Source organism: Gossypium arboreum, chromosome 9 (assembly GCF_025698485.1).
Source record: "Gossypium arboreum isolate Shixiya-1 chromosome 9, ASM2569848v2, whole genome shotgun sequence".
NCBI lineage: Eukaryota > Viridiplantae > Streptophyta > Magnoliopsida > Malvales > Malvaceae > Gossypium > Gossypium arboreum.
In genome coordinates this window covers 49,154,213-49,180,508 of record NC_069078.1, presented here as the reverse complement: position 1 = coordinate 49,180,508, position 26,296 = coordinate 49,154,213, and the positions used below count along the sequence as shown (strand labels likewise).

The 26,296-nt window shown below is 35.6% G+C and overlaps 1 protein-coding gene across 1 annotated transcript in view; it reads right to left on the bottom strand.

The window, feature by feature from the left end:
• Positions 1-3,987: 3,987 nt before the first annotated feature.
• The window catches only part of LOC108452167 (LEAF RUST 10 DISEASE-RESISTANCE LOCUS RECEPTOR-LIKE PROTEIN KINASE-like 2.1), a 33,930-nt gene continuing 11,621 nt past the window's right edge, over positions 3,988-26,296 (bottom strand). Inside the window, exon 2 of the mRNA XM_053018937.1 lies at positions 3,988-4,090. Within this exon, the coding sequence (XP_052874897.1) occupies positions 4,026-4,090 (65 nt within the window). The 3' untranslated portion in view covers positions 3,988-4,025. The remainder of the gene's footprint in view (positions 4,091-26,296) is intronic.

The following is a 26,296-nucleotide window of genomic DNA, read 5'->3' as shown; positions in this document are numbered from 1 at the left end:
TAGTAGGTTAACCTTAGCACCACTAAGAAATTTCAATTTGTGTTATAATAGACCAATTAACAAAGTCAACTCGCTTCTTACCTATCCACAAAGATTACTCATTACAGAAGTTGGCTAAGTTATACATTTTAAAGATTGTGAAGTTGGATGGGGTGCCCATATCGATTACTTTAAATGGAGATTCCCATTTGGAAGAAATTGCAAGAGTCATTAAGAACCCATTTGGATTTTAGCTTTGTCTTTCATCCGCAGTCTGATGAGCAATCTGAGCAGGTGATACAAATATTGGAAGATATGTTAAGAGGTTGTATTATCAAATTCCAAGGTAGTTAGGAAGAACATTTACCCTTTGTCAAATTTTCCTACAACAATAGCTTCCAATTGAGCATCCAAATGGCACCTTATGGTTCCCAATATGGTTGCAAATGCAGAACTCCTTTGTTGCAAATGCAGAACTCCTTTGTGTTGGATCGAAGTAGGTGAAAGGAAAATTTTAGGTCCCGAGTTGGTACAAGAATCTAAGGAGAAAATGGGGTTGATTCAGGATAGACCAAAAGCGGCTTCTGATAGATAGAATTCGTAAGCGGGTTTAAAGAGAAAAGACATTGAATACAGTGTTAATGATCAAGTCTTCCGGAAGGTGTTCCCATGGTGAAAGGTGTCATTGTTCAGTTGATAGGGTAAGTTAAGTCTGTGATTCATATGACCTTATCAATTCCTTGGGAGAAATGGTCGTGTTGCATACCAATTTGAATTACCTCCCAAATTGGATCGAATTCGCAACATTTTCCATGTCTCCATGTTGATACGTTACCTTTCCGACCCCTCCCACATTGTTCTGATCGAAGAGATTGAGGTACAACCAGATCTATCCTTCGATGAGGAACCTATGCAAATTCTAGAACGTGATGTAAAGATTCTAAGAAGAAAGCGAATCCCTCTAATTAAGGTTTTATGGCGAAACCATAGAATTAAGGCCATATGAGAAACAAAAGACACGTTCTGTTAGAAGTATCCACATCTATTCAAACTAGGTTAATTTCGAGAACAAAATTTTTTAAGGAGGAGAGAACTATAACGCCCTAAATATATAGGTTTAGAATTGATAAATCACCAAGAAATAACTTGGTCTTGATGGTTAAGTAACTAGAATAGTCCCTAAAAATCCTAATTTCAATTCTTACTCTTTCAATTTTCTCCTATTTTATTTTCAACAACTAAGGAACAAAATCAAACTACAATATGTATTATTTAGTGTAAAAATATGTCATGTGTAAGTAGTAGTCCAATTGGTAAGGCCTTTGCATTTCTTCCCTCTCCCTTGCTCCTGAGGTTTGAATCACCTTTGCTTCAAACACTTTTTTTTTATTTTCTTCTCCCAAACTTGATCCAAAAGAAGGAATAATTGCTAAACCGCCCTTATTGTTTCAAACACTAGCTATTTAATCACTTTTATCATAATTGAACTAGGTTTTCCTACTTTTCCCAATCCTAGTCAAAATTGAGTTTTTTTTTCATATATTTTCTTCTCTTTCTTTCATTCCCTTTTCTTTTTCACCATATTTCTCAATAATTTGCTATTGAAAATATTGAATCTTCCAAATCGAATCAACTTTTATTCCATTGTTTTTATCAGTTTAGCAAATCACCATCGATTCCATCTTTAATCTTGCCAAGAAACAGTAAGTAAACCTCAATCCTTTGTTTCATTTCTATAATTTCGTTGTATGAACCTCCAACCTTGATCTTTAAGTTTGATTAATGGACCTAATAAAAATATTGTCACATATTTCGTAAATCTTGACAAATATTGATTTAATTGTTAATCCGAGCATTTTCTTTTCTGTTGAAGCACATGATTTAGGTATTCCTGGTCAGAGATGAATGAGAGGGACATCGCTCGAGACTCCGTTGTCAAGTGTGTGTATGTGTTATTTCATGAAAAAATGGAGCAAAATCAAGCCTATAATAGGGCCACACAGGCGTGTGGCCGCCCGTATCAACCACACGACCCCTTACATGACTATGTCCCCTTGTAACCCTAGGATTTTTGCTTTTCACATGACCTAGGACCCTCCACAAGGTCGTGTCTCTGCTATAGGTTGAAATTTCAAATGCCACACGACCACAGTCTATCATACGACCTAGTCACACGGCCATGTTCCCTCTCTACACGTCCGGTCACACGACCATGTGTCTCCTATAAGTCAAAAATTATAGTTTTAACCCAAAGTTTTGTATCTTGTTTAGTTTACTCCCTTGTCAATTCCTAAACTATTTTAATGTTTAATTTTGTTCAATTAAGACCCTATTAGTATGTTTATGCTAAAATCCATGATTGATTGATTTATTTGATACTTATATGTATATATATATATATATATATATAAAGTTGTATGAATTATGAATAGTATGTATATAACTATTGTATATATAATCAAAATTGTACATATGACATGCCTATGTTTTTATTAATATAAATATAAGTAAAGCATGAATTTGCTATTGATTTGCCATGTGTTAGTACAATAATTACTGTCATATTTAATATGCATTAAGCATATCATATTTAATTGCATAGGATAGGATGGGACGTTCTGAAAGAAGGAAGATCTAGCAGATTATTTATCTGCAATTCTAGTGGCTCATCCACATATTATCTGAAAACTATTATCTGCAATTATGTTGTGTATTCACAACCATCTGACGATATATTATCCTGCAACACAACCACCCATTATCTTGTAGCGTATTAATCTTCAAATTTGTGATTTTACCCACAAACTCGGTGTGTAGGGATAGGCAAGTTTTGGGGAACTCTTATGGTGTATAGCAATAGGGTAGAACCTTATCTGCTAAACCGAATATATTTGCACTCGTAAGGCACGTGTTCGAAATTCTAAAACATTCGATATGATTTGATATATGTGTATATGTTTATACATAATTAAACTTATTTGTTCTTCCATTATATTGAATCTGTTATTGTGAATTATGCTATGTGTTGTGATCTCGTATACTAATTGGTTACACTGATTTACATGTCATGGAGCTCAAACTAAGCTTCATAGCGCACTTCGTTTTTTATTTTTCCACCTTTTCAGGTAACCCACCAAGTTAGAACGCGGGCACGATATTCGTAAGGACTCAGCTTAGTTTCGTTTTCTTAATACATTAGGATTTCATTAATATTCATTATTTCTTTTAAAAGATTGTATTATTTATTTTTGAACCGTGACATGGGACTTAGGATTTAGATTTGTTTTATCTTACATGACATTTTATTTAAATTTTAAGATATTATGATATGATTATTAATTAATATGCATGCCTGGACTTTCCTTAAAACCAATAAATTTCATTTACCCGCTGCAAAATTAAAATTAAGATTTTGAGGGTAAGTAAAACAATGTGTACTAAGATTTCTACTAAATTAAAACAAGTGATTGTTTTCAAAACTTCGGTAGCTTTGTGGGTCATTTTAGTGACTAATGCAATCTTCCAAATTTGAGTCTAATGTCTAGGCTAAGTTGGGAAGGTTACATGTCAATCCCCTGACCATACTTGTGGAGTCTAGAAACTCCACTAGTAGTGTATCAAATATTTTTCCATTATTTTATACTTTAATAATGATTAGGAATTTTTATTAGCACTATATTTGAATTATCAAAATAATTTGAATTATATTTATTAGTTATTTTTGAATAATGTTGCTTTGCATTAATTAAATGAAGTTAAACTATATTGTACATTGAATATGATAAAAATATTTTAATTACGATTTGAAAATTTTAATGTTATTAATAAATTATTGATTTATAATATGGTATAAATTCTTTAATTATGATTTCAAAATTTGTCATTATATATCAGTTTTAAATAAGTTAATAAATTTTAATTATGTTCAATAATTTGAATAATGAATTAAAACACTAAGTAACAATTAATTATAATATTATTTTAGAAAATAATTAAAAATAAATGTGTAAAAAATCATGAGCAGAAAATAAAACATTATAAACGAATTAAAAGAATCGAGGGAGTATATTACCTAGTGCAAGCTTTTTTTCTAAGGTAAAACTACTGTGACCTGAAAAGAAAAAATTTGTCCTTTTTTAGAAGAAATTAAATGAATATGTTATATGGAAAATGGGATAAATAATAATAAAAATATCATGGAGGATCATACACTAAAAGTTGGATTGCATTGGATTTAGGACTAGTTTAGTATTGTTTCTAAGAAGCACTCTTGGGACAAAAGACACTTTTGAGTAACTTTTTGGAGTTTGAAAAGCACATTTTCTCTAAAAAAAAAATCTTGTTTAGCAATGCTTTTATCTCAAGAGTGATTTTTAAAAGCAATACTAAACTAGTCAAATTAAAGAGCAAATTGATCCTTCTGTAAAAATTCCATTCATTTCTATTGTTTAAAACTAGTTCTTGTACATCAACATGAGGTACATGTGGCTAGTCACGTGTCACTGTCTAATTATTACACCTCAATTTTTAACAGTACAAATGGATAAATTTTTATCATAAAATATTTTTTTCTATTTGATTTAACATAAAGGGACTAATTTATCCATTTTCTTAGCAAAAAGAGACAAAATACAATTTGACTAAAAGTGCATGAGCCTCCATGATACTTTTACCGATGAATAATCCATCAAACTCTCAACATTTCTAAAGGCATGTAATCCTAATTCCTCCAAAGGGTAAATTATTAGCAGTCTATATGCCATTTTGTAGTCCCAATTTCAGCTATGAATCAAGAAAAAGAAGCAAAACATGTAATAATCCAAAGAAAAGATATTATCTGTAATATCCCGAATTAGGGCCTAATCGGAATAGTGGTTTCGTGACCACAAATCCGAGATAGAAATAATTATTTTATAATTATTTTCAGGTTTATGATATGATTGCATGATTGTGTGAAAATTTCGTGATGAAATTCTATGCATAAAGTGCTTAAGTTGAGATTAGGGATTAAATCGAATAATTTGCAAAACTTGCATTCTAGAAGTTTTTAGTATGAAATTGCTTTGGAATATTAATGAGGAGGTCTTAAATAGAAATTTGACCAATTTCTAAGTCTATGGACAAAAATTGGACATGGATGGAATTTTTGGAAAGTTTAGTAGTAAGGGCATTTTGGTCATTTAGTTATTAAAATGAATTAAAAACAAAATTAAAAGCCAATTTTTGTCCATCATCTTCATTAGGCCGAAATTTCAAGGGTTCTCCATAGCTAGGGTTTGTTTCAAGCTTTCAAGCTCTATAGTAAGTGATTCCAAGCCCCGTTTTTAATGTTCTTTACGTTTTTTAGAATCCCGGTAGCTCGATTTAGCTTATGTTAGCAATAATTCGACCTAGGGTTCATATTTGGAAAAATACCCATAGGTGAAATTTGTGTATTTTGGTGTTTTATGCTAGAATTTGAGGTTTTAAATTATGTTAGACAACTTGTGCTACTCGGTTTTAAGTGAAAACGAGTAAAAGGGCTTAATCGGTAAAAATACCTAATAGTCATAAGTGCATGTTAGAGTGTGAATTTGATGTTGTGTAGAAGGGAAAAATGATCAGCATGTCATAAAACATAAGAATAAGGGCTGAAATTAAATTCTCGAGCCTAGGGGCAAAATCGTAATTTTGTAAAAGTTAGGGGGAAAAAACGTAATTTTTCCATAATGTGATTTTTGGATTGAAATAAATAGTATGAGTGTTAAATGAACTAAATGTGTTTTTATAGATCAAGAAAGACGTGGAATCGATCGTGATCGGGGAAAAGAAAAGCTATCGGACTAAATTATAACATTTCTAAAGTTTGCACCGAGGTAAGTTCGTACATGAATAATTTATCGATTTTTTTATGTTATTTTATGTTGTTATCATATGAATTGGTGGCTGTCCATAGAACAATTAAATGATGGAAATTTGCAAATTTAATTAGATTGTTAATAAGTGTTAACAGTGAAACAGGAAAGATTTTCCAGCTTGAACCTTCTAACAGAACAATTGAATGACCCATTGTGAGTACACGTGTGTAGTACTAAGTGCAGGCTACTACGTGTACCATACTGTTAAGTCACATTTGTAGTACTAAGTGCAGGCTACTATGCGTACTCAATGACTTCGATCACGTGTGTAGTACTAAGTGCAGGCTACTACGTGTACCGGATTGTTGGTCGCATGTGTAGTACTAAGTGCAAAGCTACTATGCGTGACGATAGCTTCTACTATAAGTGTGGAAGGGGGAAATATGTGTAAACAATGGTATATTTGTTATTTTTCCGTTGAGTTCAACGGGGAAAATCGATAAAGTGGTAATATATGAAAATTTAGGAGCTATGTGCTCGATAATTGAGCGAATTCTAGTATAACAAAAAGGACTAGGTGGAATTATGCAAGAGTGAATGTTAGAAATAAAACAGTGTTGGACAGCAGTAGTTACATGAATTTAAAAATTTACCAAAAATCGTGGAAGTTGAATAAAAATTCAAATGATATATGAAAATAAATCTTAATGAGTCTATTTTTACATAAAAGAAACAGGAGAAGCAAAAGAATTCTATATTGTGTGATATTTGAATTCTTGTGAAACAAGGTCTGAATGAATTTGAGATCCCCTGTTTTGACTTTAGAAATACACCATAAATTGTAAAATAATTATTAAGAGTCATACCTTATATGCATGGATTCATTATTGAGTCTATTTTTAAGAGAAACAAATGACATGGTCATTGGAATTCTGTACAGGGATAAATTTGGTTCGTAGTGCACAGGGGTCAGAGTAGTCATACCCTAAAACAGGGGAGACTTTAACTAATAAACTGTACTAATTGGCTTGACCAAAAATTCTAGAAAAAAATTAGTAAGTATACATATGAGTCTAGTTTCAGGGAAAATTTACGGAATTGAATTTCGAGTCTTTTAGCTTGAGATATGATTTTTTTTAAAACCAAGACTCTAGAAAACAGCCTGTCCTGAATATGTGATTATATACTAGTATGATTGTTTTACTTTGATAAATTGTATATATCAATTTCGTACTTACTTACTAAGCTATATGCTTATCTTCTTTTCTTTTTCTTGTCTTATAGAGTTACTAAGCCAGCTCGGGATTTGGAGATCGTCGGAGACCCATCCACACTATCAATACTTTTTGGTACTTTGTAAACACTATTTTGGAATTATGGCATGTATAGAGGGCTGAATCATTTTGTTATTTGTTATAATTAATTTGGTTTAAAATATTACTTTTCAAAATTTGATAATTTACTTGTATTTATGTATATCTGTTAATGTTATCTATTTTTGTTCAAGCTAGAAGAATTAATAATGTAAGGTCAGGTAAATGTGTGAATTCATGTTTTCGTGATCTGTAATATTCCGTACCTTGCTTCGGCTTAAAACATGGGTATGAGATGTTACATTATCATTTTGTTCCTATGCTTATAGTTGATTAACGGTATCCTGTCACACCCTGAAATAAATAGGGTTAGTAGAAATAACTAAACAAGAAATGAACATTGGGCTTGATGGTTAAGAATTAGTGCATCCACCTTAGAGGGCCTAGGTTCAAGCCTCTTTCCCCCTCACATTTTCCTTTTAATTTTAGAAAAATTGGGAAATTTGCATGTGTTGCCCTTAGGGAAACTCTAGGTATTTAACCAATCCTTTCCTAACTAGAATTCATAGATTGCCCTCTTTTCAATTCCAAATAGAAAATTTCCTTCCCCTTCCTATTTCTTTTTTTTCCTCCTCTTTTCCTCTTCTTTACACCTTATTTTCATCTTATTATTGTTGATTATTTTTCTTTCCCATATCAAATAGTTCCCCGTTCGATTATTTTCTACTAGTTTGGAAATTGCCATCAATAGCATCCATATCCTTGCAAAGAAACAGTAAGTAAACCTCGTTTCAATTATTAAATCTCGTATTTCCATAATATTAATGTCCGATGTTAATCTTTAGGTTGGATTAATCAATCTTTTATGATTCTTGACAAATCTTTGCAAATCTTTTCAAAATCTTGATATTAATTGTTAACTTGTGTGTATTTCCTGTTGAAGGACTGGACCAAGGTAAATAAAACCAAAATCAAGTGTGAGGAATATCGATCAGACTTATGGTGAAAGGTGTATGTTCTTTACCAAGTGAATTGGGGCACACCGTATGTAGGTATAGGGCCACTTGATCACCCACATAGGCATGTGGACTACATGGGTGGAACACACGACCACCACATAGCCATCTACACCTGTACATTTTAGTGACTTCGTGAAGCACACAGCATCAGGCTGTTATGGCCTAGCTACACAATAGTGTAGCCCTTTCACACAGCCTGACCACACGGTCTTCTGACCTCTATTTTATAGTTTTGCCCAAAATTTTGTGAATTATTCAGTTTAGTCCCTGTATAGTCCCCAAATTATTTTGGAATATGAATATTATGAATATGTTGGAATCTATGATTTAATGATTAGATTACTACTGTTATAATATATAATATATGAATGTTGCATGACTATTGTCATTATAATTCTAATGAATTGATACTATAATTACTGTTTCAGCCTTTCGACTGCATGTTAAGCATGTCTATTGCTACTGTTGAACTCTACTATTTTTGTACGGTATTGTTACAAGCATGTCATATTGCATTGCGTGGGGTGAGACAATTGAAAGGAGGAAGTACTAACAGTTTAATAATCTACAAACACTGTAGGTTCATCCATATCCTACTGCCAGTTTATCTGCAAACACTAGTGGTTCATCCACAACTTACAGGCAATTTAACTACATTTAAAAAAAAGAATAATAGTGCTTTACCCACAATTTTTACTGGCAGTTCATTTGCACATTACTGGTGGTTCATCCACAAAACGGAGTGTTGGGATGGATGACTTCTAGGGAATTCATATTGTGGAGTGTAGTGGAGTATGGGTAGGAACTTTTCTGTTATACTTGCATTGCATTGACATTCATAAGCATGCAAAAATAATTTGTTGACTTCTGTTTGCTATACTATTGTGATTACTCTAAGAACTATTATTATGTATGCATTATCTACTATTTGCAATGACTTCCTTGTGTCAAGACTCACACTGAGCTTCTTAAGCTCACCCCTTTAATTTCAATCTTTATAGATAACCAACAAGTTTAGGACACAGACTCAGCATACAGAGGGCTCGGCTCAATCTATTTTTATTAAAAGTATTTTAGACTTATTATTATAATTTATATTATTTTGGAATTGTATTGCTTTGTTTGAATTGCGGCATAGGACTTAAGTTTTGGGCTTATTTAATATGCATAACATTTAATTTGATTTTAGGATATTGAAACATGAATTTTGAGTTAATTACTCATAAAATTCTAGTTTTTCTTATTTAAAACTATTATGAATATCACTTTTTCGTCGCAATATCACATGAATGAGATTTTGAATAGTAAATAAATTGGAAATAAACTTTTGCAAAGTAATTGTTAAAATCAATTGGTTTTTTTTTTAAGAAATTGTTCCTTATGGGAATTACACTAAGTTTTTCTGATAATATAAGCAAATGTTTCAAAAAGATTGTTTTAAACTTTGATAGTTTTATTAGATCGACTTAGAAATGTTACATTTGGTGGTATCAAAGTTAGATTTCTAAAACTCGGATTGTGGATTTTTAAATAAGTCTGTATACATGTCATAAAGAGGGGTATTTTGGGGAAAAAGTCATGCCACAAAATTTTGAAAAATTATTTTCTCCAAAAAGAAATTAAATCTAAGACTTTGATGCCGATTCTAATTTAGTTAATTGTTACTTTTGAAACTTTAGATAAATTGTAACCTTTAGATTGTAAACACTAAGGAAAAATAGTTTATGCTTAAACATTTTATGTGTGAAAACTATAGATATAGTCTAAATCGTAGACTTTCAAATATCATTATGAACACCCAAGGTAGAGGGAGTAAGGGTAGCCATCGTAGGGCTACACCTGTTGAGCCTCCCACTATTCAAGGTGAAAACCCAATTCATGAGGTGAATTAGGTAGAGAATTCAACTCCCAATAGTGGAAAAGGTTATGAGAATGGAGAGGATGTAGTGCCACAAGTGATGTTGAGGATTCTGCAGAAGGTTGCTAGAGCCCAAACTGGATTTGGGAACCAATGATTCTTTACTGAGAAGCTCCACTCTAATTGGGCTAAATTTTTTAAGGGTGTTGTTGGAATGACCCCTACTATGGCTAAACTTGAAGGGTATTGTGTACTTGCTAAGGGATGTGTGACAGCCCTAAATTGACCCTAGTCGGAAAGTGGTTTCGGGACCACTAAACCGAGTCATAAAAAATAATTAACCGTCATAGTTGATACTCATTATATGTACATATGCATGTGTGAAAATTTCATGTTTGGATTTTGTTAATTGTAAGTGAATTTTATCAAATAGGACTTATGTGAGAAAATCTAGAAATGTGCTAGGCAAATGTAAGGTGGCCTATAAATGCATGTTGTGAAAATGCTGGGTTTGCATGTCAATTTACCCAAAATTTAAGCATAGTGGCCGGCCATGCTATGAATGGAAACATGTTGCAAACATGTTTAGTTAGTGGTTGTGTTAGAAAGAATAAATAATGAAAAAGGAATATGATGAAAACAAAGAAAAGAAAAAAAAAAGTGTCCATCCTTTCACATTTTGTTGGCTTGGCCAAATGTTCTAAGAAGAAGGGGGGGAAGAGCTTGAGAAAATCAGCCATGGGAGGTTGCTAGACTAAGGTATGTTTGATGTTGTCCATGAGATTCATGCATGTTTTTAGTTGTTAGTTTGAGTTCTACCTAGCCCATGGTTTAAATCTTTGCTATGAGATGGGGATGATATTTGGCCATGCGTGTTGTCTTCTTGGTTGATGTTTGATGTTTGATGTTGTGGTGATGAGGCATGAAGATGAGTTAAGTTTCGGCTAAGGTGGATTTGTGTTGATGTCATTTGCATGCTAAGTGTGAAGCTTTGTAATGATACATGTGTATGGTGCTTTTGATGTTGTGAATGGAAGTAGAGGAAAAGTAAAAGAAAATTTATGTAGAAATGTGATATATGTGGATTTATAGGATGTTACAAATATATGTGAAGCCATGCTAGATTAGGAAAAATTCAGTCAAGTGTTCATGAGATGAAATTTTGTGTTTAGGTGAACTAAAGATGATAGTATAGTTGATATTATATATATATATATATATATGTATGCATATTCGGCCATCAAATTAAGAGCATAGGTGATGATGAGTCTAAGCTTTGTACATTCGGCCATATATATATATATGCATGTGTGATTGGATTATTGATAGTAGGGCGATAGCATATGGTTATTAGCCGAATAGCTAAGAGCATAAGGTAGCAAGATAAAAATTTTACCATGCCGTTCCGTATGTCATAAAATCATTAAAATGTGAATACCAATATATGTAGCAAAGCGGTTGAATGAGTTAATTTATTTGTTTAAGCTCAAGATCCTAAAGGAGAGGCGCCCAACAAGGGAAATCGAAGGTCATCGAGTAGCCGACTTGGAATTATTTTACCCAACACAAGGTAAGTCATTAAGCATATAGTTGGTATTGATTTAAATGATCGTAATACCTATGCAATTGTGTTTAATGAGATGAAATGTATACAAATGTATATGTATGCAGAGATGAAATTGTCGAATGTAAAAAGGAAGTGAAGCGATATAGTGGCTGGTTTTGGCACTAAGTGTACGGACAATAAGTGTTCACGGTTGAGAGAATGGCACTAAGTGTGCGGGCTTGAAATGCATGGCACTAAGTGTGCGAGTTTAAAGTACATGGCACTAAGTGTGCGTGGTTGATTATTAAGCACTATGTGTGCGAACCCACTATATAAATATATATATATATATATATTTTTTCTATCAATTATTTATATTAAGGGTGCGACCTTACCGAATCGATTTCAACAATGGAAAGGGTAAGTACCTTGAGTTCATGGCTAATAGGTGCTATGTTTATATATGGAGTTGAGCGTGGTAAGTTTTGAACCTATGTGATGATTATAATTGAAGTCACGTACATAAGGTTCATCGTGGAATAGGTGAAAGTTCGTTTAGTTGTATGATTGTAACGAAAATAAAATGATGTATGGAAATGCCTCAATTATCCTATTGAATAGCGTATGAAATGTCAATGTAGGACTTGGAATGAGATTGAATCATAAGGTCTAAGAAACTATGGCATAGTTCGGTATGGATGGAGTACTTAGCCTCATTTCGTTGTTTCCTCTTGTGAAAATTTTATTAATGGATGGTAGTGTAATGCTTATGACTTCATCGAGTTATATACTCATTCGGTGTTTGCTTGTCACCCATTTTAGGTTTCTTGGACTCGACTTTTTGCGTATTCGGGACCGTCATCAAGTCATCACACCAGCTTGCAACTTTTTGGTATCTTCTTCTTAGTTGGTCTAAGAGAACATTTCGGCATGTATAGGCTATTATGTTTGTTTGAACTTTGGTATGTAAAACTTTGGATAGCCATGCGAAAATGGCTTATATACGTTTTTAGCATAGTACTATAATCGTTTGTATGTTGATCACTAAGAGGTATGGAAATGTTTGGAAACGATTAGTCATTGGAAAGGTTAATCATGATTATACTTTGTGCTATGTATGCAAAAAGGGCTAATTGAATCATGGAAACTATGAAATAGGTAAAGTCTACCTTAAAGGCAGATGCTGACAGCAGCAGCGATGTGGATATGAAAAATCACGAAAAATAGTAGGAATGGAATTAAATAGTGAATAAATTATTTAAATGAACCTTGATGAATCTACTTTCATATGGAAGAAACGAAACAGTCATATGAGTTGTATGTTAAGAGATATTTAGGTTTTCGTGAAACAGGGCCAGAACAGTTTCTGAATTCCCTGTTCCAACTATGTAAATTCATTATAAATTAACCCGAGACATTTAGAAGTCATTCCATATATGTATAGATTCCTTTTTGAGTCTAGTTTCTATAGAAACAAACGTCATCAGTATTGAAGCCTTGTACAGGGAGATATCCAGGTCGTAATGCATGAAGGTCAGTGTAGTCGCACCCTGGAATAGGGGAGACTTTAACTAATAAACTGTACTAATTGGCCAGACCAAAAATTCTATAAAAAAATTTGTAGATGGATATATGAGTCTAGTTTCAGGGAAAAATCACGAAACTGATTTTCGAGTTGTAGAACTCAAGATATGATTTTTAAGGTGACAGTGACACAGTTAGCCAGCTGTCTGAAATTTTTTTTATGAACGGTGAAATTAAGTGAACGAAGTCTATTAACCCCTCGTGTCCGACCCCAGCGACGGTCTCGGGTACGGGGTGTTACAATTTTATTGGTATCAGAGCTATGGTTTAGTCGGTTCTAGGACTACCATAGCGCGTATGAGTCTAGCTATACATGCCTTAATGTTAGTCTTAATAATGTGATGACTTCTGACGGTTAAAATTTTTGTTTTGATTAGCAAATGGAACCCGGGGTAGAGAGACCCTTAGCGGATGACGTTGAAAGTGTAGTAGCTGCTCTCGCAAGGGACACCGCTGTTGAACCTCGGTCATCTGCAAATAATCGGATGAGGGGCAAAACAAGCCTTCTTCACCATGATGAATGAGTGGGTCGCGTAATATGCCCGAACCATTTCTACTGTCCAACCATTCCCGAATTTGAATAATCCACCCCAAGAGCCCGTAATGCCATCCATCGATCCCGTGAGGCTGAGTAAACCACCAGACTTGATTAGGAAACGCGGAGCCGAGGAGTTCAAGGCCATAGTTACTGATGATGCCGAAAGGGCCAAGTTCTGGCTTGATAACACCATTCGGGTGTTCGATGAACTGTCATGCACACCCGATGAATGTCTAAAGTGTGCTATATCCTTGTTATGAGACTCAGCCTACTATTGGTGGAGGACCTTGATTTCCATAGTCCCAAACGAACGAGTTACTTGGGATTTCTTCCAAGCGGAATTTCGAAAGAAATATATTAGTCAACGGTTCATCGATCAAAAGCGTAAGGAATTCTTGGAACTCAAGCAAGGCCGCATGACAGTATCTGAATACGAACATGAGTTCGTAAGACTCAGGTCGGTATGCCCGGGAGTGTGTGGCTGATGAGGTTGCTATGTGCAAGAGATTTGAAGAAGGATTGAATGAAGATTTAAAGCTACTAGTGGGTATTTTGGAGATAAAAGAATTCGTAACACTAGTTGAACAAGCCTGCAAGGCGGAAGAACTTGGAAAGGAGAAGAAGAAGGTGAATTTGAAGCTAGAGACTATCGTAAAAGATCGATGGGTAAAGCTCCATTCTCGACCGTAAAGAAGTTCGTGGAGGACACTATTAAATCGAGGACGATCAAGGGAATTTCCATTAGAGCACGACCATCGACGGATTCCCGAGCTACTTCGGTAGCTAGTGTGGGCAATAATCGCCAAGAGAAACCTGAATGCCCCCAATGTGGAAGACGACACATAGGTGAATGTTGGGGTAAGTCTACTAACAGGGCCTACTACGGATGCGGTTCGAAGGACCACTTCATTAGAGATTGCACGGAGCTTGATGAGAAGAATAGGATGCAAGGTGCAAGACCTAGTGGAATGACAACTAGAGGTAGACCACCGAGAATTTCAGGAGGTAGGGGTGGTAGTCGAGAGGGGCCTGGATACTACTGTTCGATCCGAGACCAGACTCGCTAGGGCATATGCCATCCGTGCACGAGAGGAAGCATCCTCCCCGATGTTATCACCGGTACTTTCACTCTTTTGACACTAATGTAATTTCATTAATCGACCTCGCTCTACTCATTCTTATGTATGTGAGACTTTAGCATCCAAGAAGACTCGCCTATTGAGTCTCTCGAGTTCGTAATTCGAGTGTCAAATCCTTTGGGTCAATATGCGCTTGTTGACAAAGTGTAAGAGATGCCTCTAATGATCCGAGAACTCGCTTTTTCTACCGATTTGATGCTTTTACCATTTGATGAATTTGATGTTATTCTTGGTATGGACCGGTTGACCGTATATGACGCAATGGTGAGTTGCAAAAGAAAAACCATTGATTTAAGGTGCAAATAACGAGATAATCCGAGTTGAGTCTACGGACTTAAAGGGTTGCCACCGTAATATCATCAATGTTGGCTCGTAAATATGTAAGAAAGGGTGCGAAGCATACCTTGCGTATGTACTTGATGACAAAGAGTTAGAAAAGAAACCCAAATCTGCGGTGGTTTGTGAATACCGGATGTTTTTCCGAAGAATTACTGGGTTTACCACCTGTTCGGGAGGTAGAGTTTGGTATTGAGCTTGTACCTGGGACTATTCCGATTTCGATAGCTCCGTATCGTATGGCACTAACCGAGTTAAAAGAGTTGAAAGCTCGCTTGCAAGAATTGACGGATAGAGGTTTCGCTCGACCAAGTTTCTCACCTTGGGGTGCACCAGTATTGCTTGTGAAAAAGAAGGACGGAACCATGAGGTTGTGCATTGACTATCGTCACCGAACAAAGTGACAATAAAGAATAAATATCCGTTATCACGTATTGATGATTTGTTTGATCAACTAAAGGAGCCTCGGTGTTTTCAAATATAGATTTGAGATCGGGTTATTATCGATTCCAGATTCGAGATTCGGATATACCCAAAACCGCTTTAATCGAGATACTACCACTACGAATTCTTAGTGATGCCGCTTTGGGCTCACTAATGCCCCCGTGGTATTTATGGATTTGATGAATCGGATCTTCGACAAGATTTGGACCGGTTCGTAGTTGTGTTCATTGACGACATCTTGGTCTATTCAAGAGATGAGACCGAACATGCCGAGCACCGAGATTAGTGTTGGAAATTTTACAGATAAGCGCTTATATGCTAAGTTCAAGAAGTGTGAGTTCGTTAAGAGAGGTTAGCTTCTTGGGCCATGTGGTATCTCAGACGGGTATTCGAGTTGACCCGAGCAAAATTTCAGCCATACTTAACCGGAAGCCTCCAGAAATATTACCGAGGTTCGAGTTTTTGGGACTTGCTTACATTACCGACGGTTTGTAAAAGGTTTCTCGATGATAGCCACACCCATGACGGCTACTTCAAAAAGATATTAAGTTCGAATGGACGGAAAAATGTCGAAAAGTTTTGATCAATCGAAAACTTATTTTATCAAGCCCCAATTTTAGTGCAAATTTAATCGTGCAAAGAGTTTGTCATCTATAGTGACGCCTCCCTACTTGGGTTAGGTTGCGTGTTGATGCAAGAAGGTCGAGTTGTGGCCTATGGGTCGAGACAATTAAAGCCACATGAGAAAAATTATCCGACCCATGATCTCGAATTAGTCGCCATCGTATTCGCTTTGAAAATATGGCGACATTACTTATTTGGTGAGAAGTGCCATGTATTTTCGGATCACAAAAGTCTCAAATATTTGATGACTCAAAGCGACTTAAATCTGCGACAAAGACGTTGGCTTGAGTTGTTGAAAGATTATGAGCTGGTCATTGATTATCACCCGGGAAAGGCTAATGTGGTTGCGGATGCCTTAAACCGAAATCACCGCTTGCTTTTATTTAGCAATGAATGTACACTTGTCTGTTTCTACCCGACAATGTGTTAGTAGCCAATTAAAGGCCAAACCATTATTGACTCATCAAATTCGTGAAGCTCGTAAAGTCGACGATGAGTTGGTTGCAAGAAGGGCTGAATGTGTTCGAATATGGAATCGAGTTTCAAATTGATAATGACGATTGTTTGAGGTTCAAGTCGTTTTGTGTTCCAAGAAATTCGAACTCATTTCGATGATTCTCGAACGAGGCTCATTGTAGCCGAATGTCGATTCACCCGGGAGTACGAAAATGTACAACTATCTCGAGACGCCGCTTTGGTGGCATGGTATGAAACGAGACATTTCGATTTTGTTTCAAGTGTTTAATATGTCGCAAGTAAAGGCGAACATCAAGTGCCTACGGGTTTACTTCACCGATCATGATACCGAATGGAAATGGGATCGAGTCACGATGGATTTTGTGTCCGGTTGCCATTGTCGACAAGTAAGAAAGATGCGATTTGGGTTGTTGTTGATAGATCGACTAAGTCGGCTCATTTTATCCCCGTGACGCACGGATTTTTCATTGGATAAACTAGTGAATTGTATGTTTCTCGATTGTGAGATTACACGGGTACCGATTTCTATTGTGTCGATAGAGATCCGAGATTCACCTCACGATTTTGGAAGAAATTTCAAGAAGCCTTGGGTACCAAGTTGTATTTTAGCACCGCTTTTCACCCCCAAACCGATGGTCAATCCGAGCGGATAATTCAGATACTTGAGGATATGTTGAGATGTTGCATCCTCGAGTTTAGTGGTTCATAGGAACGGTATTTACCTTTGATTGAATTCGCCACAATAATAGTTTTCAATCAAGTATTAAGATGGCACCTTACGAGGCTTTGTACGGCCGAAAATGCCGACGCCATTGTTTTGGACCGAGCTCGGTGAAAGTAAAATTTTCGAGTGGATTTGATTAAAGATGTCAATGTAAAGTAAGTATAATTCGTGAGAGTCCAAGGCGAGATCGATCGTCGAAAGTCGTCGCGATTTAAAACGAAGAGATATTGAGTATCGTGGGAGACAAAGTGTTTCTCAAGGTATCACCTTGGAAAAAGATACTCAGATTTGGCCGTAAGGGCAAATTGAGTCCGAGATTCATTGGGCCGTATGAGATCTCCGAACGAGTTGGCCCAGTTGCATATAGGTTGCTTTTACCCCCTGAACTCGAAAGGATCCACAACGTTTTTCATGTTTCGATGCTTCGACGTTACCGATCCGATCCTTCGCATGTAATAAACCCCTCCGAGATTGAAATTCAAGCCGATATGAGTTATGAAGAAGAACCGATCCATATCCTAGCTCGTGAAGTGAAAGAGTTACGAAACAAAAGGGTTCCGTTAGTGAAAGTGTTATGGCTCAAATACGGAATGGAAGAAGCTACTTGGGAACCTGAGAACTCTATGAAAGAACGATACCCAAACCTATTTACCGGTAAGATTTTCGGGGATGAAAATTTCTTAAGTGGGGGAGAGTTGTGACAGCCCTAAATTGACCCTAGTCGGAAAGTGGTTTCGGGACCACTAAACCGAGTCATAAAAATAATTAACCGTCATAGTTGATGCTCATTATATGTACATATGCATGTGTGAAAATTTCATGTTTGGATTTTGTTAATTGTAAGTGAATTTTATCAAATAGGACTTATGTGAGAAAATTTAGAAATGTGCTAGGCAAATGTAAGGTGGCCTATAAATGCATGTTGTGAAAATGTTGGGTTTGTATGTCAATTTACCCAAAATTTAAGCATAGTGGCCGCCATGTTATGAATGGAAACATGTTGCAAACATGTTTAGTTAGTGGTTATGTTAGAAAGAATAAATAATGAAAAGGAATATGATGAAAACAAAGAAAAGAAAAAAAAGTGTCCATCCTTTCACATTTTGTTGGCTTGGCCGAATGTTCTAAGAAGAACGGGGGGAAGAGCTTGAGAAAATCAGCCATGGGAGGTTGCTAGACTAAGGTATGTTTGATGTTGTCTATGAGATTCATGCATGTTTTTAGTTGTTAGTTTGAGTTCTACCTAGCCCATGGTTTAAATCTTTGCTATGAGATGGGGATGATATTCGCCATGGGTGTTGTCTTCTTGGTTGATGTTTGATGTTTGATGTTGTGGTGATGAGGCATGAAGATGAGTTAAGTTTCGCTAAGGTGGATTTGTGTTGATGTCATTTGCATGCTAAGTGTGAAGCTTTGTAATGATACATGTGTATGGTGCTTTTGATGTTGTGAATGGAAGTAGAGGAAAAGTAAAATAAAATTTATGTAGAAATGTGATATATGTGGATTTATAGGATGTTACAAATATATGTGAAGCCATGCTAGATTAGGAAAAATTCAGTCAAGTGTTCATGAGATGAAATTTTGTGTTTAGGTGAATTAAAGATGATAGTATAGTTGATATTATATATATATATGTATGCATATTCGGCCATCAAATTAAGAGCATAGGTGATGATGAGTCTAAGCTTTGTACATTCGGCCATATATATATATATGCATGTGTGATTGGATTATTGATAGTAGGGCGATAGCATATGGTTATTAGCCGAATAGCTAAGAGCATAAGGTAGCAAGATAAAAATTTTACCATGCCGTTCCGTATGTCATAAAATCATTAAAATGTGAATACCAATATATGTAGCAAAGCGGTTGAATGAGTTAATTTATTTGTTTAAGCTCAAGATCCTAAAGGAGAGGCGTCCAACAAGGGAAATCAAGGTCATCGAGTAGCCGACTTGGAATTATTTTACCCAACACAAGGTAAGTCATTAAGCATATAGTTGGTATTGATTTAAATGATCGTAATACCTATGCAATTGTGTTTAATGAGATGAAATGTATACAAATGTATATGTATGTAGAGATGAAATTGTCGAATGTAAAAAGGAAGTGAAGCGTATATAGTGGCTGGTTTTCGGCACTAAGTGTGCGGACAATAAGTGTTCACGGTTGAGAGAATGGCACTAAGTGTGCGGGCTTGAAATGCATGGCACTAAGTGTGCGAGTTTAAAGTACATGGCACTAAGTGTACGTGGTTGATTATTAAGCACTATGTGTGCGAACCCACTATATAAAAAAAAATATATATATATATATATTTTCTATCAATTATTTATATTAAGGGTGAGACCTTACCGAATCGATTTCGAACAGCGGAAAGGGTAAGTACCTTGAGTTCATGGCTAATAGGTGCTATGTTTATATATGGAGTTGAGCGTGGTAAGTTTTGAACCTATGTGATGATTATAATTGAAGTCACGTACATAAGGTTCATCGTGGAATAGGTGAAAGTTCGTTTAGTTGTATGATTGTAATGAAAATAAAATGATGTATGGAAATGCCTCAATTATCCTATTGAATAGCGTATGAAATGTCAATGTAGGACTTGGAATGAGATTGAATCGTAAGGTCTAAGAAACTATGGCATAGTTCGGTATGGATGGAGTACTTAGCCTCATTTCGTTGTTTCCTCTTGTGAAAATTTTATTAATGGATGGTAGTGTAATGCTTATGACTTCATCGAGTTATATACTCATTCGGTGTTTGCTTGTCACCCATTTTAGGTTTCTTGGACTCGACTTTTTGCGTATTCGGGACCGTCATCAAGTCATCACACCAGCTTGCAACTTTTTGGTATCTTCTTCTTAGTTGGTCTAAGAGAACATTTCGCATGTATAGGCTATTATGTTTGTTTGAACTTTGGTATGTAAAACTTTGGATAGCCATGCGAAAATGGCTTATATACGTTTTTAGCATAGTACTATAATCGTTTGTATGTTGATCACTAAGAGGTATGGAAATGTTTGGAAACGATTAGCCATTGTAAAGGTTAATCATGATTATACTTTGTGCTATGTATGCAAAAAGGGCTAATTGAATCATGGAAACTATGAAATAGGTAAAGTCTACCTTAAAGGCAGATGCTGACAGCAGCAGCGATGTGGATGTGAAATATCACTAACAATAGTAGGAATGGAATTAAATAGTGAATAAATTATGTAAATGAACCTTGATGAATCTACTTTCATATGGAAGAAACGAAACAGTCATATGAGTTGTATGTTAAGAGATATTTAGGTTTTCGTGAAACAGGGCCAGAACGGTTTCTGGATTCCCTGTTCCAACTTTGGAAATTCATTATAAATTAACCCGAGACATTTAGAAGTCATGCCATATATTTATAGATTCCTTTTTGAGTCTAGTTTCTATAAAAACAAACGGCATCAGTATTGAAGCCCTGTACAATGAGATATCCAGGTCGTAATGCATGAAGGTCAGTGTAGTCGCACCCTGGAACAGGGGAGACTTTAACTAATAAACTGTACTAATTGGCCCGACCAAAAATTCTATAAAAAAATTTGTAGATGGATATATGAGTCTAGTTTCAGTGAAAAATCACGAAACTAATTTTCGAGTTGTAGAACTCAAGATATGATTTTTAAGGTGACAGTGACACAGTTAGCCAGCTGTCTGGAAAATTTTTTTTTTTATGAACGGTGAAATTAAGTGAACGAAGTCTGTTAACCTCTCGTGTCCGACCCCGGCGACGGTCTCGGGTACGGGGTGTTACAGGATTAGGCTTATTGCTAGTGGCAGTGTATTATGGGGGGTATGCAGACTGAACATTTGACTAGAGATATTTTTAGGAGACCTTTAAGAAGAAATATGTAGGCACTAGTTATGTGAAGGCCCACAGACTCGAGTTCATCAAATTAAAATAGGGACATAAGAAGGTGGCTTAGTATGAGGTCAAATTTATGTGGCTTAGTCGCTATGCTTAGGGTATGGTTGGCACTGAGTAAGATAAATACGTGAGGCTTGAAAATAGAACCTCAAAATATAAATGGCTCCACACTAAGAAAGGGTGTTTGAGACCCTAGTGGAAACAATCAAGATTGTAGAAGAAATCAAGCAAGTGGAATGCAAAAAGGGAAGAAAAATATGGTCCCTATTAAGAGAGATTCTAACTCCACCGATTTAAATTCTTGCCCCTCAAAATGGACCTGAGAGGGTAGATCATAGCAAGGGGTTGCTCTAGCTAACTCTAGCGGTAGGACTCCCAACTGTACATATTGTGATAAACACTATTTGGGCGACTGTTGGAAGAAGTTGGGTGTTTGTTTAAGGTGTAAGTCGGTTGAGAATAAGATTAAATATTGTCCTTGTCAAGTCGATCAGATGAAACTCCTACCCAGAATCAGGCCCAAAATTAAAGAACGAGTCGGTTACCTCCGAGGGGTCGATGTTAGAATAGGGCCACTAACAATATTGCGACTGGTAATTAGGGTGTGAACGATTGAGGGTAGTGAGATTGTTATGGTTGGTGAATGAAAAAACTATTTGTATAATGTAATCTCTGTTATAGTAGTTGAGAAATTGGTTCAGAAAATGCGTGAGGCCTATCTAGCCAATGTGTTAGATGTGAGTGCTAGTAATGCAACTGCTAATAGTATCCTAATAGCAAAGGAGTTTTCGGATGTTTTTCCCAAGGAACTGCCAATGTTACCTCTAGGCCATGAAGTAGAATTCAAAATTGAGCTATTGTCAGGAACTACTCTAGTGTCCATTTCTCCCTACAGCATGGAACCTAAGGAGCTAAGGGAATTAAAAATCCAACTATAGGAGCTTTTGGATCGATGGTTTATTAGACCCAGTGTTTCTTCGTAGGGAGCTTCATTCCTATTTATTAAGAAGAAAGACGACTCTTTAGGGCTATATGTAAACTATCAACAGTTAAATAAATTGATCATTAAGAATAAGTATCCTTTACTTAGGATCGACGACCTATTTGATAAGTTTCAAGGTGCAACGGGGTTATTTAAAATAGACTTAAGTTTTGGGTACTATCAATTAAAAGTAAAGGAGACAAATGTGCCTAAAATTGCATGTAGGACTCAATATGGTCATTATGAGTTCCTTGTTATGCCTTTCAGACTAACCAATGCTTCTATTGCATTTATGGACCTAACGAACTGAGTGTTCCAACCATACCTTGATCAGTTCGTTTTGTGGTTATCAACAACATCTTAGTTTATTTCAAATCTGAAATTGAACATAATGAACATCTTAGGGTGGTTTTACAAATTCTTCGCAAAAAGAAACTTTATGTGAAATTGAGTAAATGTGAGTTCTGGCTTAAGAAAGTCATTTTTTGGGACATGTGGTATCTGCGAAGGGTATCTGAGTACATACAAAAAAGATAGAGGCTATTCTGGTGTGGAAACAACCAAAAAATGTTTCTAAGATCTGAAGTTTCCTTGGTTTAACAGGTTATTACAGGAGGTTTGTTGAAGGGTTCTCTCTGACTGTTTCTCCACTAAATAAACTATTGAGAAAGAATAATTAGTTTTAATGGATGGAGGATTAGCAAGCTAGCTTTGAAAAGCTAAAGTCAATGTTGACTCAAGCTTCTGTGTTGATTCAACCTGAGTCGATAAAGGAGTATGTGGTGTATAGCAATGCATATTACACTAGCTTCAAATGTGTGTTGATGCAAGATGGAAAAATGGTTGCTTATGTGTCGAGGCAGTTGACACCAAATGAGTGCAAGTATTTGACTCATGATTTGGAGGCAGTGTTGGTGTTCGCATTAAAAATTTGGAAGCACTACCTGTATGGTGAGAAGTGCTAGATTTACACAGATCATAATAGTCACAAGTATCTTCTTACCCAAAAAGAGTTAAACTTAAGGCAACAGAGGTGAATTAAATTACTGAAAGATTACGACTGTGTGATTGACCAATGTAATGGCAAATGCTCTGAGTAAAAAATAAATGATTGATCTAAAAATAATGTTTGCTAGGTTGAGTCTAGTGGATAATTGAGGCTTACTAGAAGAATTGCCAGTGAAACCCACCTTGGGTAATGAGATAAAGGAAAAAAAATCATTAGATGTGTCCTTGTTACCACAAATTAAACAAGTAAAGAATGAAAAGACCAAGGATTTAAGGTTCAATACTGACGGTATTCTATGCTTTTGAGGGAGGTATTGTGTGTCAAATGATAAGGAACTAAGGTAGTCCATTTTTTGGGAAGCGTATAGTAGCCCTCATGCTATACACCCTGGAAGGAGTAAGATGTATCGATATTTAAGGGAACTATACTGGTCGCCTAGACTGAAGTAGGAAGTGATAGATTTTGTAGCTAATTGTTTGACAAGTCAATAGGTGAATGTGGAACACCAGTTTTCTTTTGGCTTGTTATAGCCAATTAAGATCCCCTAGTAAAAGTAGGATCAAATAACTATGGATTTTGTTAGTAGGTTACTAATAGCGCTAGAAAGAACATAGGTTTTTCCCCTTACTTATTGGTTAAATTGTTCCCATTTAGTTATCCTTAGCATATATTTTAGCATTTTTAGTTTAGTAAATTGCATTTTATAACTCAATGAATCAGAGTCTATTTTATCCTTAATTTTGCTATCTTTTTGCATTAATGTCATTGCATGAGTTAATTCCAGATTGCGTCCAGAATTGTCGCCACACCTGACAGCTGTCCGGATAAGAACAAAAAAAGGGTGAGCTGTCCAGTCTAGTATAACCAACCTATATGTACAAGGACTGAATAATTTTGAGGAAAGGACACTTGTATTGTTGAAGGAGGACATAAAACGTGGACGTGAGAAGAAAAAGAGAGCTTTTTGTTTTGGATCATTATTTTCATCATCCTACCTTAAAGCTTGTGCCATGGAAGCTGAAGCCTCTCATGGGTGAGCCAACGTGAAAACCAGATGCAGACTAGCTTCTGACAAGGAGACCTAAGTGCAAGACAAGTGGGAATAGAGAGAATCAGTCAAGTTTTCTAGGAATAGTATTCTCCACTCGATTATTTATTATTTCTTTCTAAATGTTGGTGATTACTCTTTGTTTCCTATTGTATGGAAGTACACACGAATTATTGGTTAAATTTTATCTTATTCAATCTCACTTTTATTGTTTAATCTTGGGGTTTGAATTTTTTTAACACGGAAGTGTTATTATAGTCACTAGCACTGGAAAGTACAGTGACAGTTTGAGCCAACAAGCATTTCAACAGAAGTTGAGTGAGGATTAGAGGAATTTAGTCCACTTGTTCTTAATAGTGCCATATTAGTTAATATGCATGTTTAAGTCTCCGATTAAATAGAGGAGTGATGCTTGGTAAGATATACATTGAATTTTATTGCCTCGACAATCACCTATCCTTTTATACCTTGTGAGCACTTAGTGTTTTGCTAAAGATTCATGTTAGGGATCCCAGTTTATAATTATCATATTTTATTTTATTATTTTCAATTTATTACATCGACAACTATCCTCACAATTTATCTCGTTCATATCTAATTATTGCACTGACATTAATAGACAAAAGACAACCATCCCTGTGGCATCGATATCCTACAGCCTCACATTTGTCTAGTATACTTGCATCAACAGTGTACGCTTGTACATTGTTGCTGTGACGTTAGCAACCGATCAATTACCCTTAACACCCACTAAGAAATATTCAATTTGGGTGATAGTAGATCGATTAACTAAGTCAACTCATTTTTTTTCTTGTTCTTATGGATTTTTCATTGCAAAAGTTGGCTAAGTTATACATATCGAAGATTGTATGACTACATAGGGTACCAATGTCGATTATTTCAAATCGAGATCCCTATTTTACATCTCAATTTTCTAAGAAGCTACATGAGGCACTAGGTACTTGTTTGGATTTTAGTACTGCCTTCCATCCACAGACTAATGGACAATCCGAATAAGTTATTTAGATCTTAGAAGATATGCTAAGGGGTTGCATTATCGACTTCTGAGGTAGTTGGGTGTAACACTTGCCTCTAGCTGAATGTGCCTATAATAACAACTTTTAGTCGAGTATACAAATGGCACCGTATGAGGCCCTGTATGGTCGTAAGTGTCAAACCCCACTATGTTGGACTGAGCTAAGGGAAATGAAAGTTTTAAGTCCCGAACTATTACAGGAATCTAATGGGAAAATTAGATTGATTCATGATAAACTGAAAGCGGCTTTGGATAGACAAAAGTCATTTGCAAACCTAAAAAGAAAGGGCATCGAGTATAGTGTTGGAGGTCAAGTTTTCCTAAAAGAATCTCAATGGAAAAAGGTGTTGAGGTTTGATCAAAATGGCAAATTGAGTCCTAGGTTCATCGGACCCTACAAAATTCTTAAGAGAATCAGTCTAATGGCATATAAGTTAGAATTATCTCATGAACTGGACCATATCCATAATGTATTCCATGTCTCTATGTGTTGGATCTAATGCCTTAAGTTTAGTATATTCGTCTAAGTAAACTTGTAATTTTTTTGTATAGCTTGGTTAATAAAATTAGTCATGAATTATATTAATACTTTTTAATATTATTCTCACATAGTTTTTACACGGAAAGCAAAAGGGAAGCATATGTTGCTCCCTAGTTATCTAATGTTTAACTAATACTAAGCAGTATTACATAGTCGGATCGTAATATAGAAAGACAACTTGTATTAGTAAATGCACTTAAATATTTCTTTAGCCTAATTGAACATGAGCAAATCAATTAAAAGACTAATATGTCGTCTATCAAGTCTAATTGGAGAGATGTCTTGTCTTGGGCATCGGAGTAGATGACTCATAGAAGATAAAGACATAGATGTGGTTGACTGGACTAGTAGTACA